This window comes from Buteo buteo, chromosome 16, assembly GCF_964188355.1.
Source record: "Buteo buteo chromosome 16, bButBut1.hap1.1, whole genome shotgun sequence".
Lineage (NCBI taxonomy): Eukaryota > Metazoa > Chordata > Aves > Accipitriformes > Accipitridae > Buteo > Buteo buteo.
Genome location: NC_134186.1, coordinates 24,978,156 through 24,998,678, shown reverse-complemented (window position 1 = coordinate 24,998,678; position 20,523 = coordinate 24,978,156). Strand labels below are relative to the sequence as shown.

Here is a 20,523-nt window from a genome sequence, read left to right as displayed (position 1 = left end):
AACTTTAACTCCACTTAACCATTCTTGACAGCGTTAGTTGTGAAGCTAGATTAGTTCTCTCAGGCTTATTCAGTTTTTGCAGCATTTTACTCAGAACGTGAATACGTCTATATATTGTTTTTATGCACATTTTCCTTTTTTGCTCCTTTTCCATTTAGTTCTTCTATGAGCCATCAGCAAACAGGAAATGGATTTACAATCTTTCTTTTCTCTAAATTTTACTTTTACCTGGTTTCTCACACAGTTTACTTCTGACTTTCTTGCACTGTGGTTATCTTGCAACCTCCTAAGCTTAAACCATCAGCTGATCTTTAACAGGGTGTATTTCCTCTGCTCCTCACCCTCCCTACTACAGATACATGATTTGTTCTTGCTGTGGTTTATCGTGTTAGTATTATTATGCTGTTATGATACTGTCATTGTCACTGGTTTAAATTTGCCTTCATAAAAAGGGAATCACTTTTTTGCAATATCCAGAGTTTAGTTCAATTCTAAAATGCCAAGAAATTCTACTTTATTATTTTCTTGGTGACTGAATGACAGAAAAGCAGATGTCTTCAGAATAAATAAATATCTGCTCACCGTTACTAATTTTTTTTAATGAAAATTTCTCTTCAGACTAGTTTTGTTTTGCTGCTATGTTCGATTTAGGGGGTGGTTGTTATTATTATTATTATTATTGTTGTTGTTGTTGTTGTTGTTTTATTTCCTTACCTGAGGAGACCAGGTCTAAATGTAAAATGTGTGGTACTACAGTACCATAATATCTAATATAGTCCATGTTTCACTGGACATCGAACAGTCAGATTTATTTACTTTAATCCTAAATAAATCTTTTTAGGTGTTTAAAGTCCCTATCAGTTTGATAACCAAGTCCTATTCAGCAGAAAATAACCTGGCGCTATTTACATTGGCCAGTGGATGTCACTGTTCCAATGCAAATATAACTAAAAAGTGCCATGGATAAATTTGACTAGTGATACCAATGAATTGAAAAAAAAAAAAGGCTATGTTTCTTAATACGCCGTTATTGCTGTGAATCATTAAAGTTGGGGATAAGAAAAAAATATAGGCAATTAACCTATTCCACCTCTTGGTTGGGATTCCTTACTCTGGTGTGCGCATCCTGCTGCTCAGGGCCGTTAGGGATAAGGTAGAAACAGGCTGTGGCTGAGGGAGCCCCTCTGGCAATCTTCTCCTTACAGCTCCATCATCCTGATGTGACTTGGAAGCATTTTTGTCATGTGCATCCAGTCATGCGACGGGAGCCATCTTTTATTCAGAAGCTACATTTACATTCGAAAACATGGCATTGGATGCTATTATAAACTCTATTCCATAAATAATGGGCAATAAATTTGTTTGTTAGGGTACAGAATCAGCATGGGGTACTAGGCTCGCATATTTTCTTGGCATCTTTTTTGCTGCCTTTTGTCAATCAGCTACTAATCACATAATTTATGGCCTTCATTGTTCATTGCTGTTACACCACCAGTTACTATAAACAGAATGATCACTTGGAGTGATGACAAATGTCTCATACGCACATACACACATTTTTTTAATATATATACACACAGAGATATGTATATATCAAAAAGTATGTTTTTGTCCCAACTACCACTACATGACTCAAAAAGTGGAATGCTTGGAGATGGAGAACTGGCAAAGAGTGGTCAGAAAAAAATCTATGACTTTCAGGGGGCTCTGAGGATTATTTTTCTCCCTTCTCCTTTCCGCACCTCCACCTGCCTTTCCCAGAAGAACCTTGACTCCCTACACAATGCCCCGCTGCACTCTATAGCACAGTCTGCTAAAACCTGCTATGTTACTGTCATGCTTTTCCTGGAAGAAGTAGTGAGAAACATGCATATGTATACTTGTACATATATATTTGTGTAAACGGGTGTATACATATAGATACAGATATACAGAGCTTGACTCGCTAAAAATTTGCAGAGGCAGCCTGACCTATCCTACCCAAGCCTAGCGGACAGTTTTCAGAACCCCATGGATTCCTCTAGGCTGTTCTTGACTACAGGGTTTGCAGCCGTAAAGTTTCCCAGGTAAAATTCTCACCTGATGTCAAATTGAGCTTTGTTTGACTTGTAAGACTGTTAACAGCAGAAACATGGGAAAACAGGGGGCTTTTCAATTGGGGTAATATTTGTTTAAAGCGAAAACTGCTAATAATGTGCCCTACTTCTTTTAAAATGTTCAATTTGTAGTGATCGTGCTTCCTCTCCATAAGCACGTCTCCATTTGTCATCTGAGGTTCTAGCATGTCTTGCTTCAGTCACACCAGTTAACTGAGCTAGAAACTTAGGTTTTGCCAGTGATCTGGCAAAATATTTTCCTGAAGCAGTTAAAAATATGATGCTGCTTCTCTGAAGCTTAAAATAGATGGTAGAATGGCTGAAACCTACCTACCTACTGGCTTTTCCTATGTGCGTGCAGGCTGGCAGAAGTGGTATATTTGCCAGGTTACCCTCTTTTTCTCTACACACGCTGTATTGGGGACCTATCCTTGAGCGTTCTGCTATACTGTTTTGGGGAACCGAAGGATCTGGTTCAAGTGACCCAGTCTACGCTTGCAACTGTGATGCGATCTTACTGGAATGTGATTTCTTTACACTTCTAAAGGAAAAAAGGGAAGGAGAATGCTTCAATAATAATTTTAAATAAATGTTTTGCCACTGTTCTTAAACCTCTGAGTGCACATCATAAAGCCATCAAGCTCTTCTGCAGCGCTGACCGTATGTGCTTTTGAGATAAATGGTGAAACAAGGAGCATGTGACAGACGGAGGTGAACTGGCATTTTCATTCTGAGCAACTGCAGTCCTCGCATTTGGACAACAACACAGAAAAGTACTATATACCTCTTGTTTTCAGTTAGTAGAGGGAAATGATAGCTATTGATTTCAAGTGCAAAGCTTTTGTATGTATTCTAAAAACAAGAAGTTCAAATGAGTATGTGAAAACAATGTGCAGATTTTGCCTTGGGTGCATTGAGACTGACAAATATTTTTCTGCTCTTGACAGCTTACTTAATCTGTATAGTTCTAAATGATGCTGAAATAAGATACAGTATAGTCAGTCAGTTCATGTTACTTCTGCAGTGGTAATAGTCAGGAACAACACTCACTTAAAGAGCAGCACAAACCGCTGAACACCACTGAACAGGCTGTTGAGATGTAGCATTTTACAGCATGCAAAAACAAAACGCTATACACAAGCAAGAAGTAGGTATGTGCTGATTTTTTTTTCTATTTTCTTTTTGTGATGATCATGGAAATAGAACCGATTACCCACGTGTCTTCATGCACTACCAAATATATGTTTTTCAATAAATAAAATGCATGCAAATAAATTGAGAGATCAAAACTGCTAGTGTCTTACAGATGAGCATTTTTTTAAAGTTTTTAATTTACAAGAATATATTTTCAGAGTAACTAGCACGGATAACTTACTAAGAACAATGAAGCATTGTGTAATTAATCAGTAAAATTCCATATTAACATAACAATCATGAATATATACATTACAAAAACATTGCTATTTCTAAAGATTTTGAATGGCTAGAATCCTACCTAATTCAAACAGAAAAAGTAGTGTTGGAAAGCTGTGTCTGTGCATACACTATTATTACCTTAATTTACAACCATCTTATTAGTTAAAATAAATGCAATTCCACAGTGTGCAATTCCACTTTGAAAATAATCAGCCTTTTTGGGGGTTGTTTAGAATCAGGTATTGAATAGCTATTAAATTTATTTCACATGAAAGCCTTTTAAAAATGGATTTGGAAATAGAGTCCTAAATTGTCCTACCAACTTAAAGGTAAATAACCTGTTATACTTAAATTGAAGATATTTATTATATACAGTGCTTCCAGCTTTCTGTTAATTCAGGCCTGCAAGGTAGCATAAATGAATGTAGCCAGTAGGATGAAGCAAGATGGAAAAATTGGCCTGAATTAAAATAGATTATAGATTCAGTTATTCGGTAGCTCTATTTACGTATATAATTCTGTCATTTGTGTTAAATGAAATGAAGATAGTTAACCATTCTTAAGGAAGATAAAAGCCTTATGAACTTTTATCCTAATCTTGAACTGCAAACATCTCAGACGTTCTTAAGCTTCTCCATCAACGCAATCCCACCTCAAAAGCTAGTAACTATAAAACAGCATAGTAACAAATTTCTCAATAGGTTTAGCAATCCAAACTGTCGAAAGTGGGTTTGGGAAGAAGCATCCATTATCCCTGTTTCTCTCTTGAAGTCAGATGGAATTTGAAAGTCTCTCTTCGCCAGTGTGGGCCCTGGCAGCAAGCTGGTCCGCTTACTGAACCCAGGAACCTGTGGGAATGCCTTTCCTACTTTATGTCCTATATAAAGTCTATAGGCTATACATAGAGAGAGATATACAGATAGTGCCTGTATGTATTCCTTCATGTTCTAAATGAAAGTACATCATATTTCTTGCATAGATGCCTTATAGGGAAAAAATGAGAGGAAGGGAGGCAGAACAAATTCTTTGCTTACTATTTGCTTTGTCTAAAGAACATCATGTTAAAAATGCTTTATGCCCTTCCATCTGCTGTAAAAGCTAAAAGAAAAATGCCATTCTTCCCTCAGGAATAAAAAAATATATTTTATCCTTTGCACTAATATTTGCACACTTTCACAACTTCTCCAATCTCAATTGAAAAGGAGAGGAAAAAAGAGAAAGCTAAGCTAGAAATATCCTCTTCAGAGAAGAAAACCTTTATTTCACTGTAATAGCTTAGAAAATTATACTTAAAGGTATATGAAGCCAACTGCATTTTTGTATTCATTCTGTGGCCACACACAACTCATTTTTTCAATGTATGACATCTTTTAAATGCAAAAGATTCAGGATAAGAAAACTAAAGGTGTAGAACACTGCCTGAAACTGAAAAGAATAATTTAAGTTGGAAAAGGAGGAGGAGGAGAAAAATTAAGAAGAAATCTGTTTTTTTGTTAACCCTGATTTACATTCTGGTTTTGCAGGTGTGTCTGGTGAATCGTCCACAAGTCCCAGCATTCATATTCCTCTTTATTATTCTTTAACAGTATATGCTACATGTTCCAAGATTTTTTTTTTTTTTTTTTACAGTATTTGGCATGTAATTACTATTTTTCTGGGATACAAGTAATATACAAATATCCTGTCTGCAGTGAGTTCATTTGGCTCATGTAAGAGTCATAGAAATAAATATATCTTCTGAGGGTAAGCCATGTTTTTACAGACTAATAGACTATCTGTGTGTGCATAGGAGCAAAATGTAATCTAGAGATCTTTTAAAATAAATCCTTGAGAATATTGACAGCTGATTTGACTGGAGTCCTTTTAGCTCATATGGAGCCTATGATATTGCCATTAAATTAGTCTGGTGTTTGTAGAGAAGGAAAGTGATCCTTTCCCATCATCCACTTCCTGACGTCTATTTTTTCCTCAGCTATCGTGCACTCCTGCATTACTTTGACTTTCTGGGTTGCAAATCCAACAAGACAGTATTCAAATTCTGAAACATTTGTTCTTCATGACTCTTTAAAACAGAAATATATAAGCTTTTTTTATTATTTGAAATTTCCAGAGACATTGATAAATCATGACCAAATTAATCACAAAGCTTGAAATTCTTCCCCCGCTTTTCCATCAGACTTAGGTATTTTGAAAATCTGCATAAACTACTCAGTTATGGAACAAAGCACTGTACTTTTGTCCTATAATAGAAAGAAAAAAGGGAAAAAAGCTGCTTTTTTTTTTTTTTTAAAGCCCACATTATTGCATTCAGATGTGATGTTAAGCACACTCAGAGAGCAATTTTATAAAAAAGCATCTGCAATATTACTATTGCTTATCTTCTTTTTGTGTAATAGCATAGCTCTTCCCAGGTCAGAATATAGGCTCGCTAGGCCAGATGGCACCATGCTAATTTCTCTGCAAAACATTGTCTACAGCATTAATGCTAGGAGACATGAGTCTTGTGGGAGTTCACCTGGTATAGCCAAGCAGGCAAGTTCTGTGGTGGTGGAATGCAGAATTCTGTGGGATGGGATAACCCACCTCAGTATGTTTCTTCCAAAACGATGGGGAGGTGATTGATGCATGGTAAATATGCGTGTGGGCTTGCAGCTCACATGTTTAGCATCAATCCGCTCTCAGATGCCGCTGTCAGAGAAAATACATGCCGTACTTCTAGTGGAGAGCTGGAATGAGGACAGAGTACCTGGCCTGGGGTTTTGCAGCCATGAAGGAGTCTAGTAATGCAACAGGAAACGAGGCCAAAGCTGCATGTAAGCGTGATGCTGACGAGAGAAATTTCTGTGAAGATGCTAATTGAAACACCCTGTTATAATTCCACTGATGCTGTTGCGATGAAGAAATAGTCATCTTTGAAGAAATTCTCAGTAGTTCCTTTGCTTTGGAAGATGGCAGGTTGGCCGACAAGGAATGCAGGCATGCTGTGAGATAAATTTAAAATTACCATATCTGAACTTCAGTGTTTTACATAAGCTGGAAAGAAAAACTCTGATATTGCTATGCAGTGACTTTACATCACTGTGCTAGCTACTGCCAAGAGGATATCCTAATGTTTTTGTTGAACTATTTTGTTTGCATTACTGTAATCCTAGGACCTTCAGCTGCGGGCTTGGACTTTGCTGTTCTGAGTGCTATAAAGAAATGTATAGCAGGAAAGACTGTCTCTCCTGAATGAACTGTATCAATTAATTTCACTTCTCCCTCGTGTGCAGGTAACATGTCAAGTTCACATACTGTTGCCATACCATTTCCATTTTGATGTGCATGGAAATAGCCAAATGACACGCAGGTAGAAGTTTTACATAGTACGTGGCTGGCCATGTTCATAAACAGTGCTTATTCCTCCCATTTCGCCTTTTCTTGCTGCTCCTTTTAATCATTTGTAAGGTGCCTTTTGTCTTTTTTTTTTTTTTTTTTTTTTTGTGGGAGAGAGGGGGTAAAAAAATGTAGTTGGGAAAAAGACCAGGTACATGGCCAAAGAAATCCAAATAGTAAGAACTAAGAGGCTCTAAACAGAACTAGCTTGGAGGTGATGAAAGACTTGGTCGTCAGAAATGCACTGAGCAGTAACAGAGGGTTAATTTCTAAACCAAGGAGCTGATGACCCAGGAAACAATAGTAAATCTAGGAACAAATACCTAAATTATAACTTTTATTTTTTTACTGTAAATGTAGACTATACAGCTAAGGACTATGTTAACATCTTGTTTCTAAAAGTTTTTACTACTGTCACTCTTGAGGCTCCTGTGCTGAGAACATGGTACTAAAGAAAAGATGCACAGATTTGCAGAATAGGTCCTTACAGTGGAAATATAAATTAGAATATAGATAATTTCATCATTGAAAGTGATTTTTTTTAGTCTATCTGATTATTTTCTTCTTTACTTGACAAATTAGACTGCTAATCAGTAATAGAATTATATCGCAGCAGTTTGGTAGTTGGTACTGAAGAGTTGGGTAACAATAATCTTTCTTGCTATTTTCTTCAGATAAAATGTGATATAAGAAAACTGAGATGTGTAATAGAAAAGAAAAATATGACTATGTAGAAGGATGCCTACCCGGAAAATTGGGATAGGTGTGTATATTAGGTGCTGCTGTTATAATTCTGTTTTTTTCCTCTTCACCTGTTTCTTGACATTAGTGCTTTCTTTATAATCTGTTTGCATTATTACAGAAGGATTTTTTAGCACACCGACATTTCACCACCTTTTCACTTCTGTATAGGTCTGTTTCAAGGATTCCAGTGTATACCAGGCACAACAATGCTGAACTCCTTAGAATTCTAGTTTGGCATTTTGACCTAAGTATTTTAGAACAAAGTTGAGCTGCTTTGCTGAGGGGAATTAAATTTTCCTAAACGTATGAACTGTAAGTTTCTTTCTGTTTCTTGTGCGAGCTGGATAAGTTAAGGCCAAAACTGGAAAAGTAACTCTGTTCAGGGAGATGATTAGGATGCAAACATGAATTTATAAAACACAAGCTTAAAAATAAGCATGCAATTACGGTGAGCTATGGAATCAAGGCCCAAACACTTTATATCAATCAGAAAACACAGCCAATTCCATGAATATAAGGAAATTCTATCTAGCCAGAGAGAAAAGGCCTTTTAAATTACCATAGAAATGAAATATTAAAACATGGGAATCAGTGAGATTTCAAGGGTTAGTGTCTTAGCAACACAAAGTAAAATCTTTATAAAAATGTTCAATTTTTTAATTCACCTACTATACACTTTAGCATGCTCCGTGATCTGCTTTCTAGACCTTCTCCATAGTGACCGACAGCTTTATCCTCGTGCTGATGTCTGTGGCAAAATTCCCATTGTTTTCAGCAAGATCAGAACATTTGCAAATAATTTTACTGCAAATATTGAACAAGAAAAATTTTTGTATTGCAGAGCATTAAATAGTACAGAACTGCTCTCCTTGAAAGAGATGGACTCAACAATGCTGTAAACATTAATTTTTCATGCTACTTAAATGTATTACATAAAAATTGATAGAAAATCAATAATTTGGGGTGCTGCTGTAAACGTTTAGTGTCCTCACTCAGACAACATTTTAAACTAAGGAATCACCCTGATCTCAAAAATCTTCTTGCAAATTGTTTAGAAATTGTACTTTGCAAGAAATTTAGAAATTGGTATGTTTGAGAAAGCATCTCTCATTCTGAATTTATATTAATGGTCATTTAGTGTCATCTTGCTATTTTGTGCTTTGATGAGTTCCGTAAGCATATATTCAATGAAATCCTTCGTTACAGATACGAAAAAATAACATAACTTTATAGTTTGTTTTAATAACAGTTCAAAATATTGCAACTCTACCTCCCAGTTTGAATTAGTCTGGTTCCAACTCCCTTTCATTTGCTTTATATTACATCCTCTATTATAACCATTGATGGTCAGCTAATCCAACCTTCTGTTCTGAAGCTTTACCGTTGCCATCACCAAACTGGGTCAGACATAGCTTGGTCAAGGCAAATTTTTAAAATCTTCAAGGATAGATATTTCACTACTTTGTGGGTAACCTGTCCTGACAGTGCATTACCAATGCTGTAAAAACCTACTCTTAGTGTTCAGTCTGAACCTTGCATACCATCATGTGTGGCTGTTGTCATGAATCAGGTCATTTAGCACTAAAGAGTTTGGTACCGTCAGCTTTGTAAGTGACTTTCAAGTAGTTGTAGGCTGCTGGAACTCCTTAGTTTATTTTTCCGATTAAATAAACCCAACTTCTTCATCTTCTTACAGTTTATATATTGTAGACTCCTGACCATCTTGGGTAGCCCTTTTATGGACCATCTCCAATTTTCCAACCCCCTTCTTGAATTGACAGGATGTGAAGCAGGAAAGCTAGACACAAAATTGCAGGTGCAGCTACAGCCATGCCAAGTAAAGGGGATTAATAACCCTTTAATCTGCTGGCTACATTTCTCCTAAGGTTTGCCTTATTTGTGATGCAAGTGCACAGTTGGCTGGTATTCAAGCTGGTGTTTCCCATAACCTTCAGGTCCTTCCCATCAGAGCTGCTGCTCAGCCTGAATTGATGTATGGGTTTTTTTCAGGTGCGGAATTTTGCACTCACTGAACCTCACGAGTTTCTTCTGGAATTAGTTTAGTCTTCCTTCTGGGCAATAGTTAACAGCTGGCTATAATTAACTTTTGAGATGGCTATATTTTTTAAGGAAATAATTGGTATATGCCACTTATCACAGGGTAATTAGGTTTTAATTTAAGGTTCTATTTCATGTGACTTTCTGAAAAGCACTATGGAAGTACAAAATTTAGTTTATAACATATCTCTCTTATAGCCTATTTTAGTAGCAAAACAGCTTCCTGATAGAATGTAAATCTGGAGACTCAGTCCTCCTGTTCTTACCAGGCAAAATTTTTACAGATCCCAAGTAATACAGATGTGCATAGAGCTACACATATTAGGATGAAGTGAGACCAAAATAGCACATCTTATTTTCTAATCTCTCCTGACAAAGACTCTATCTCATGAAAAAGGCATGTCTATCTATCAAACAGACTTAATGTCAAAACTGAATACCTCAAACCTGAGCAAAATCTCAGTAAGCAGCTACATCAACTTTAAGCTATTGAGTCATGATTTTGGTTCTGTTGACTTGTAGAGATACAAGGGTTAAGTCTCTTTCTGTTTGATGCTGATCTCTTCACTAAGTCCAGAGTTTTGATATATTTAGAAAAGGTTTATAAAATGTTACAGAGAGATAATGTGAAACTTAGCTTAATATAACTCATGATTTTCATAAGAGTATTCATTAGACAGTGAGTGTGAGGGTAGATTTTTATTTTAATAAGATTCAGAGCCAATATAGCTCGTGCATATGAAACTTAAGAATGTATGCATTTCCTGAATATCTTATCTATCAATTTGTAATTGTTCTGTTGTCTGCACTCTAAAAATACTGTTAAACTGGACCAATCTCTCCTTACTTACTGAAGGATTATCTTTCCAGATTCTCATATTATCATATTCTACAATTATCAAGCTTAGTCAGTTGACAGTGTGAAGAATTTAATTTAAAACACCTTTGTAGAGATATTTTTTCCTTCTCTTTGCAGACCTTACCTCCAGCTGTCATATCTGTGGTTTCATGTGCATGTGCTATCTACTGCTTAAAATAGAGCTTTATTATTAAGAAACAAGTAGAAAAATAACTCATTTCTGTCCTCAGAATAGGGTCAGATAAATGTTTGAATTCAGGAGTTCTGTAACTCTCCATGGAGGACTGTGGACCAGAAACCAGAGGACTGCTACAGATGGATGGATGGCCCTGAGTACCAGGCAGCTGACAGCCTCTTTTCCAAGAGTGTGTGAGACAACCTCTTTAGGCTATAATCTGACTTATCAGCACCTTTTCTTCCCCTCTCTATTTTGTAGATTATTATCGTAAGAGAGCAGATAATGGTCCTCTTTTGTTTTCTTCTGGTAAGAAAGGGAGCATCATTTATGCTGCTCTTGTACTTCACCTGCAAGTCAAAGGTGTCAGGCAAGGTCTCTCGGAGAAATAGTTCTGGCCTAGAATCTTAGTAGTAGAAAGAACTATACTTGCTGTTTGCAGACTGCATATCGTTATTAACTACTAAGTTTATAGTTTGTATTATACTTATGTTTTTTTCCCTGGTGACTCTCATCTGCTGGGTATAGATTGGGTTTTAATCCCTACTTATTTGTTCTACTATCTACATTAAAGCTTGAAAGTAAACAACAAGGACTTGATTCTACCTCTTCTTTTGGCTTGCTCCTGGTTTTCAAGCATTTGTTGATCAACAGGAGCCAGTCTGGCTGGTCTCCACTTGCCTTATTCTGCCATGCAACATCTATAGTGCTGTCTCTCAGCAGGAAAGAGCTGTTCCCAGCAGTTTTCCTGAAATTGCAGGAGTGCAGAGGAATGCCTCATCTATTACCTTCAGTGTGCAGAAAGCCACCGGAGACTGACAGATGAGTAGGATAATGTCTTCACAGCACCATAGCTTCTGCATCTTTTCCTAAGCTAACTAACAACAACACTTCTGCAAACGTTCCAAACAAAAACAAATTTGGTCAGCTATCCTGAGGAGGTAAGGTTATTTTTTTCTCTTATGGTAACAGTTGGATGCGTCAGCTGAGCGTTACATAAGAGCGATGTCTGGTATACTCTTGAAAAAAGTGCTGGAGAATACCTCCCTAGTTAGGATGCAATGTTTATTTTATCTATCTACCTATAAGAGCCTTTGTATGGATGTATTGGTTTATATATGACTGTTTAGTAGGTTTTCATAGTGGAAAAACACCCTTGTACTAAAAAAAAAAAAAAAAAGTGTGTATTCATAGTGGTTGTTTAACTAAACTGATATAGACAAAGTAGTACAACTTTATAGTACAGACTGGCCTGTAGTAAGGGGTGGCAATCATGTAATTTTTTAAGCAGATGGTATACTACAAAACCCCAGTCAACTACAGGAAAGTTCTATCTTTGCTGTCGGAGGAAATCTCTGGTGCATCTTCTAGCACACAAATGGAGCCACAGACTCTGAAGGAACGATACAGATTTTGCCACTAGCTGCACAGGTTATGACAGGTGATTTAATTAACTTCCGTGGAGTAACTACTGTGTGTATCCCTAAATGGAGAAGAGGAGATAGATACTGCTAGACACAGGCTGGAATGTGGGAATGACTGGATTTAGGAGGATTGGAAAAAAAGATTATTGTGGTAGAAAAATTAAAACATTCTGTAGAACGCTGAATGATACTATTGTGAAACTTACTCAGAATCCAGAGAGAATAACGTGAGTGGAGGGAGACAGGGAAAGAAATTACAGACTTAAAAAATTTAATCTTTTTTTTCATCTGGAATGAACCTCTTGACATACACTGTGGAGAAAAGGGAAATTATAAGACAAACAGCAAAGAAATGGGCCACATCAGGCCTTGAATGTGGGATTTAGTGCCTTTTTGTAAAAAGCTATCTCCAGTAAGATTAAGACTGTAAGTTTTATAACATATAGGAGAAAAAAAGCTGGTGACGCAACGCGGGTTTGTGGTGCGAGGACAGGGCTGGAGGGGCTGAAATACAAACTGCACCCACAACGCCTAGATGTAAACGCACCTATTACTACGGAAGGGAGGTGCGCTTTGTGCTCGGCTTCCCTTCAGCTCCCCGGTCACACCTGATGTCTGTCAGGGACAGACAAGGGTGACGGGGCGGCAATACCAACAATAAAACCCGCCCGAGGACGGATTTTCGGGCGATGCCGGGGCTCGGGCCGGCACTCCCCTCACAGCGGCGGGGGGTGAGGGGGGAGCCCTCACAGACTTTCCCGCCCAAAGGGCGGGCGCCGTCGCCGCCGCTCCCCTCTCCGGGACGGCCGGCGCTCACTCCATTCCCCTTCCCCGGCGGGTGAGGGGAGCCGCCGGCTCCGAGCCCGCCCCTCGCCACGCCGGGCGCCGCGTTACCGCTTCTCCCCGCCAGGCTGCTCGCCGGCGCCATTCCCTCGGCCTCCGCGGCGCGGCGGGCCGGGCCGGGCCGCTCCGCCCGTTGCCTGAGCAACGACGGCGCCGGGGGGCTGCGGGCCGGGCCGGGGCGGGCCAGGCCGAGCCGCTGGGTTCCCGCCCCGCCGCCGCCGTCGCTTCGCAAGCCGGCGGGCTGGCAGCTGACGGGCTGCCGTCCGCCAAGATGGTTCACCATTCGGGCTCCATCCAGTCCTTTAGGCAGCAGAAAGGTCAGTAGAAACCCCTCCGGCGGTCATCGGGGCGGCCCCCGCGCCGCTGCCCGGGGAGGGAAGGGGACACACACGCCGCCTCCAGCGTCCCCGCTGCGGTTTCGGTGCAAGTGACGCCCCCGGGGGGGGTGTGCCAGGTGCTTCGTATGTGGATGCCTACACACACGGCTGTGTGTGGGTCCGCATGCGGGCTGACAGCCTGGGTTGTGCTCCGGAGGCGCGTTGATGCTGTCGGGTATTTTACCGGTTTTCAGGTAATAAGGCTGCGGAGTACGGGGAGGACGCCCGGCGGGGCGAGACGACCGACCTCCAGCGCCCCGGCGGGGCCGAGGGGACCCGGACCCGGTCCCGGTCCCGGTCCCGGTCCCCGCCAACCGGTCCCTCTGCGGGAAAGTTTTTCTCCCTGAGAAACGGTACCGCTTGGTTGTTTTTAGTTGTTGTACAGGTGACTTCGGTGAACGTCCTCACGCGTGATGTGGACAGGTCGTTCACCCTCTGGAGTTTGCTGCTGCTGTTTCTGGTTTTAGTCTTCATATCGTGCTGTTATCCAAGTATAAATCTTGATAAAGAAGAATTGTGGTAATGGTGAGGGGGGGGCTTCTGGCCTTACAAGTGTACTTCGGTTCAATCCTGCTATCTGTTCGTTTGTTTGGGGTTTTTAATTGCCAAACAAAAGCTTTTGCTGGTCAACAAATACAAAGGTAAATTTTCTGTTGTGATTACCATCGCTATAAAACCTTTGTTGTATTTGTGGTAGAAAAAAGGTAATTCCCACAACGAACTTTATTTTTTTTTCTTGATCCTGGAACTGATGTTTTTACTACTTTTTTTTTCTCTCTAATGCTACTTTGACAGAAGATGAAATCAAGATTTCTTTCGTTATGAGCATCCCCTTGCATTCTTATTGCTGTTTTAGTTGTTAACAAACTCTTTTTTTTCTTAGAGTACAGTATGCTATAAATTATGATTTAATATGGCATGCTTCATACATAAATCATGGGTTTGCTTATTGGATTTTGCCTCATTCAAGTTCTTCTCTTTGAATGGTTAGTGGGAAATAAATAATTCAAAGCACTTATTCCATTCTGGTAATTCCATAATAAATTTAGCTCCTTGCTGTAGAGGTTTTGCATGTAATGCCTGTCTTGTGTGCAGTAATGAGCAGTGCTGTTTCAAATTGTAAAATGTCTAGTTTAGTTTCAAAGTTAATTAAGTTGTATAAAAAAATCTTTTTTTTTCAACTGTCATAGATACATTTATAAAAGCATCAGGTGTCTAGGAGCAACAGTGTTAATGCTTAGTTTTTCATAAGAAAATATTTCTTACATTACAGCAGTGATTAGCAAGTTCCAGAGTCCTTGTCAAAGCCCTTCAGGAGCTATTCAGCTGTTCTGTAATAATCTTTTTAAGAAAAAAAAAAAAAAACACCCAAAAACTAACTTCATTATGTTCAAGTTCAGGGTTGAAATTTAGTTGCTTGAAACCAAGCTACACCATGTGATTTATGAAATTGTATGTTTGCGGTAGTCGCAGAACTTCATAATAACCTAGTAGTTTTTGCCAGTTATCAAGAAGTAGATTGTTGTTCTCTTCTTCTTCCTGAAGAAATCCTGATTAAGGTATCTTGCCAGTCATAAGGCTTTGGAAAAGAGAGGATGCTCTTATGGACCTATGGAGCTTGTACAACAGTGACTAATATGTATATCGCTTTCCCTAATGTCTCATGTGCAGTGTGATGTGTGCTAAATCCACCTGAATGAGTTCGGTTTCTGTTTTTCTCAGCCTACAGCTTTTAGGGATTAGGGAGGACAGCATGAAATCTTGGGCAAAAGGCTATAGAGAAGCTAAGCAAATATACAAGAAGTCATCATCTAATCATGAGGTATTTAAAAGAAGCTGAGAATCTGGTACACTGAAGTTCATAGGCACTGATCTCTCAGCAGCAGAGAGCATCATGTCATTTTGTGTAGTTTTTTTCAAATTTGGTGTTTTATATCACTCTCCTACTTTAAGATTTCAGTTACTGTCACTTCTAACTTCCTGTAGCTGAGATTTTGACTAAAACAGTAACCTAAATTCCCTTTTTTTACAGAATCAATGGTAATCCTCATGAAATGGCCAACTGCCCATCACAGCTGTGCCTTGTATGCTTCACTTGCATTGAGACCAAGCTTCATTTCTTTGGGGGGATTGAAAGGGCATTATTTTTATGTGGATTCTCAATTATACAGGATATAAATCACTAAGGATAATAGTTCCTGAAAACAAATAGAAATTAATTTTAACCTTTTTAGAAACAGAGCCAGGTAATTTATTATTGTACTTATTGCCACGTAACATAATATTCAAACTCACTTGCTGAAGAGAGGTAACTTTTAAGATGGGAGATAGAATGGCCTAGAGAGCATTTTGTTTCCTTACCTACTCTGAGCACTTTGTTCTAGCTGAGGAGACAAGTAGTGGTTTTGGTACCAAAGCTGTCTTCACGAGGCTTGAAAGAATAGGACCAAGTTCTCCAGTCTCTTGGGTGTCTAGGAATCTTCAACAGGGAGGAGAAAAGAGGAAAAAACGCATTTATATCCCAAGGGTTTGCCTCTGGTTAGAGGTTTGGGGGGGTGTTGGTTTTTTTGTTTTGTTGGTTTTTTTTTTTTCCTTTCTTTCTTTTTTCCTTCTTGACAGAGTGAGGAGGCGTTCACAGTAGGAGGCTGCCGTTATAATGTGCCGTCATGGTTTTGTCTTGCTCTTTGTTCAGATTATGTATGCAGAGTGAAACCTTCAGTTTTCAAAAGCTGCAGTAGAGTCAAAAGACACTGAGAGTTTTGAAAAAACCAATCTCATTCTTCTTCACCCCCACAATTTTTGTTGTTCTACTTGTGTTTGAAAGTATGCCTATCAAAAAGAGCAGTGTCCTAGAGGTAGACTAATCTGTGTCTTTGCACAGTAGTGTGTTAGATCTGTTGAGCCATCTGTATAGCATTTTGTGGCTATTTTTAACCTCTGCTGTGGCAGAAACTGCTTTTTCTGAAATTAGTTTCCTCAGGAATATTCTCAAAGATAAAAATTTTATTATTAAATATATACCTTTATACTTCTTACCCCTTCAAAAAGTGATGCAACCTATGGCTTCTGAAGAATTATGTCTCAGGAAAAGGGAAGAAAGGTTTCTTTTTTACTAGTTTTCTTCCAACCATCCTTTAGAAAAGAAAAATCTCCATTCTCGGACATTAATATACAGTTTTGCTTAAAACTGCTAAGTAAATAGTACTCAGCAAGGAGAAATAAGAATAAGATAATGCCAAAGAGAACAAAGATCATCTCCATACAAAATTTGTAGTTTAATGATTCCAGGGAAAGACAGCTTATTAGGATTTGGTATTTGATCTCAGTCACAATTGTCACTCTTTTAAATGCAGGACATAAAAGTATATGGTAGGTAGCCTTACGGTAGACTTTGTGTTTTCTGTAATGGGTACGGGACTGGTGCTAAGCAATTGCTTGTTTTATTAGGGAGCTCTATTGAAAAATTACATCCTTCAGAAGGAAAGGCAATCTAATTTGCAAGAGGTTCTTCTTTTAACAGATACTTAATGGTGAGTGGGTTTGAATGTTTCTGGCCTGACAGAAGGTAAAACCCGCGTTTAGGGTGCAGGTCAAGGCAATTACGATGCTTAAAATTTTAAATATCTAGGATTTTAGTCCTGATACACAGACTCCAATTTTCTGCATACTCTGCTGGGTGCTTTTTGACTATTGTTCTTTTTAATACCCCGTCAAAGCTTTTTAATGAAAGAGTTCAAGGCTGGGAAAAAGAAAAGATGTTTATGCCTTAGAAGTGAGTTGCTTTTAGCATGGTGTATGAGTTTTAGGAACATGGACCGCAGATTAAAAACCAGTGGCTAACTTGGGATGCTTCTCATGCTTCCTGTTCAAGGTGCATAATGGGACAGGAAGGAGTTCAGCAACTTCAGTATGCATTATGTCTCTGATGAGAGTGCTGATTTAGCTTCTCAAGGGATTTATCTCAAAATTGCGTGACTTCTGAACAAATTAAGTATTTCTACAAAAGGCATATTCCTAGATGTGAACTTCTGATCAGTGCCAAGTATTTTGTTTCATTTTATATATTGGGCGTCTGAAGTTGTAACATGGTTTAGATGGATTGAGGGTTGGGTTTAGAATCTCTAAAAAGCTACAGTCATTCTCTCTTCATAGGGGCACGTGTTACTTCATTAACTGGTCTTGTTAAGCTGTTTTGAGCTACTTAGAGGACCACTGCTGTCTGTACCGCTCCAGAGTTTTCAGTATTCAGAAACTTGGACTTGTAATTAAGATTCTCGTGGAGAATTCTCCAGGGGTGTTTGATACTTCAGTGGCACCAGAGGACCTAGGAAGCTTAATAACCCAAAGAGACTGCTGAAATTACTAGAAGATGCAATTCTGTCATACAAAAATTTATGAGGGATTGTGACTCTTCGCTGTTGTTCTCCAGATCAGAAAGACCAGGTTTCCCTGTCAGCATGGGTAAAGGAATTTTTAGGGCTCAGCTCTTTCATTTGTATTCCAAAGAGCACTAACATGTACAGAAAATTTCAAAGCTATCCTCATCTTGACGCTGAATGCTGACAGCAATGCAGCTATTAATAAGTACACTCCCTTAAAATGATACCGTATTCAAATAGTGCCATTTCTAATGCTCTTTCAGGGAACTGAAAAGCAAGGCTCAATTTTTAATGAGGTTTATCTGGCTATATTTGCTCTTATTTCTGTTGCGTGGTACAGCTGCACAACTTAAGATGCACTTCACCTTTTTCAATCAGACACCTTAGAAGGGTCCATAATGTCTTTTTATTCTGGATTATACTCTTGTTGGTTGTAACTTCAATAAAATACAGAGCTTCATTGAAAATAATTGTTAAATATGACATATTAAACCTTATATTATGCAGGTGCATGAGTGCTATAGAAATAAGTTAAATATTGGCTTGGGTTTTTTTTTTTTTTTCACTGAATGAATATTTTAATTGAGAAAGCTGAGGGAATCAGAAATTTTTGATTTGTCGCATAACTCTGCTATCTGACTACAGACGACAATGCTGTGGTAAGATGTCTGGGCATTAGCTTCCTACGTTCTGATTTAAGTATAGCTTGATATAGTAGTATCTGTGGAAAAACCTTGTACCTATTCCAAAGCTTTTCAAAACTTCCTCAGTAAGGACCCGTTAAAATAGGCAACCCCCGCCAACGCTGATTTTCTTTAGAACTCTCATTTTACCATTTATATTTCATTGAGTATCACCACAAAATTGCAAGTTCCAGTTCTGCCTTCATATTTTGGTAGGCTTATTCTGCTTTTTGTCATTTTTGAAATCTGCTAAATGAGGATGATAAATGAAACAACTCTGCCAGTGTAAATTCTGTTGAATATTTGTAATAGTAGCTTCAATATACCAGATTCTGTTAAAAAGTTTTGCAATAAAATTAGCAGTAGTCAACTTATTTTATGATTAAGGTATTTTACAGCTCCAACAACCATGAGAAATTGAAACATTGTCTTAACTAACAGTACCAAGAGCCCTGCATACCAAGCAATGCAGCCAGCTAGGTAGCAACTGGAAAAGTAATGGTGTCTTTTTATTTTCCCCCACTGAAAAGTGAGGAAAAAAATAGCCATTCATATTTTAGACATACTGTGATAGCAGAAATTAACTATACTAAATTCACAAGCTTGCTGAGCAACATGAAGATCCCTTGTTTTCTGCTTGGGCCTGTCTAAGCTGAAGGGAGTATCTGTGTTGTCTTGAGTCAGACATGCAATGAGGTTTTCAGAAGGCATCATACGTGGGGTTACTCGTGTTACAAATCTTAAGTTCCCTTTACCAAGCTTGTTCGAGAATTAGTTCAGTTCTGTATATCCTAAAGCATATGTTACAGCCGATTATTTATCGGAGACAAGTGTAACTCAAAACTAAGCTACAGTGTACAGCAATATGTTTTAACAACTCTGAGCCTCAATGAATGCAAATTCATCACTGTTTTCTCAGAATGAGATTCTGAGTCTGCCTCAATTTGGGTTATCATCTGGCTTGTGAGGGCTTGAAGCCAGTGCGATTACTTAAGTGAGGAATTGTTCATTTGTCTGACTGGTGAGGTCACAGTTTAATTCACAATCCATTTGACTATTTTCAGTGGGGCTTTGAAGAAGCTGATATCTTAGCTATACTTTTAGGTCATCTCAAATATACAATCATCAGGCAAATAGTAACATTATGATGTAACTGATCTGCTTAAAGGTAGGGTCTCTTGAGGGAAAAAAAGAAACCGTGAAAGCATGCTGAATTAGATTCCATCTCTGCAGCTCAGGAAAAGGAAGTGTAGTTTGAAGAGCATCCCCTGTGAAAAGTATCTGCAGAAACCCCTTTTGGACAACAGATTGCCACTGTTGGTATGGTTTTTGTTTGTTTCTTTAGTAACGACCTAGGACAAGAAGACGCATGGGTTTTCTTGCTTCTTGGCTGTGATTCTTACTGGATTTCTGTGTAGCGCTGGTAGCTCAAGAAGGATACACAAACAAAGGACGCTAGAGAAAATCTGCCTTGAAAAATTCATAAGTACATCACAGTTACTGAAGAGCTGTAGCTAGTCACGTATGCTCCACATAACTACTGTGATGATGGCAAGCTCTGGAGTTAGAAAATGTTTGAAATGTCATATTCTATTCACTGCTTGTCTGATTCAGTAGAATTACTCTTGCTTAAAAAATTCCTTACTCCTTACTGTTTGTTTGTTTGTTTAGTAACTTCAATAGTATGACTTTCTAAGTCAGAAGGTCTGCTGTATATAATATTTGCATTCTGTTATCTTTCTGCTTCAGTAAACCAGTGGAGTTAGTACTTTTAATGAATTAATTTTCCTGAACCATTAATCACATATTGGGGGGGGGGGGGGGAGTCCCTTTTTATATTTGGGCTATTTTGCAGCAGTCCATTAGATTCCTTTTTTTTGTGTGGTTATTCTAAAAGTAGCTTAATAGTATGAGAAAATAGCAACAAAAGAGCAAAGGGGATTAAAACAGTGAAAATGCTAGGAGAAGCAGGCAGTCCTAAGAATTTTGAAGATTTATGAATGAGTTGAGAGATTATAGGGGAGAATTTTTAGAGCACAAAAAAAACCAAACCCACCAAAACATAGAAAAGTGAGTATTGATGCAGAGACACAG

At 38.5% G+C, this 20,523-nt stretch overlaps 1 protein-coding gene across 1 annotated transcript in view; it reads left to right on the top strand.

Annotated features, from left to right (window-relative positions):
• The first annotated feature begins 5,957 nt into the window (after positions 1-5,957).
• The window catches only part of ANO3 (anoctamin 3), a 148,405-nt gene continuing 133,839 nt past the window's right edge, over positions 5,958-20,523 (top strand). The window contains 4 exon segments of the mRNA XM_075048671.1: positions 5,958-6,044; positions 12,916-13,047; positions 13,050-13,242; positions 13,245-13,307. Of these exon segments, the coding sequence (XP_074904772.1) occupies positions 5,958-6,044; positions 12,916-13,047; positions 13,050-13,242; positions 13,245-13,307 (475 nt within the window).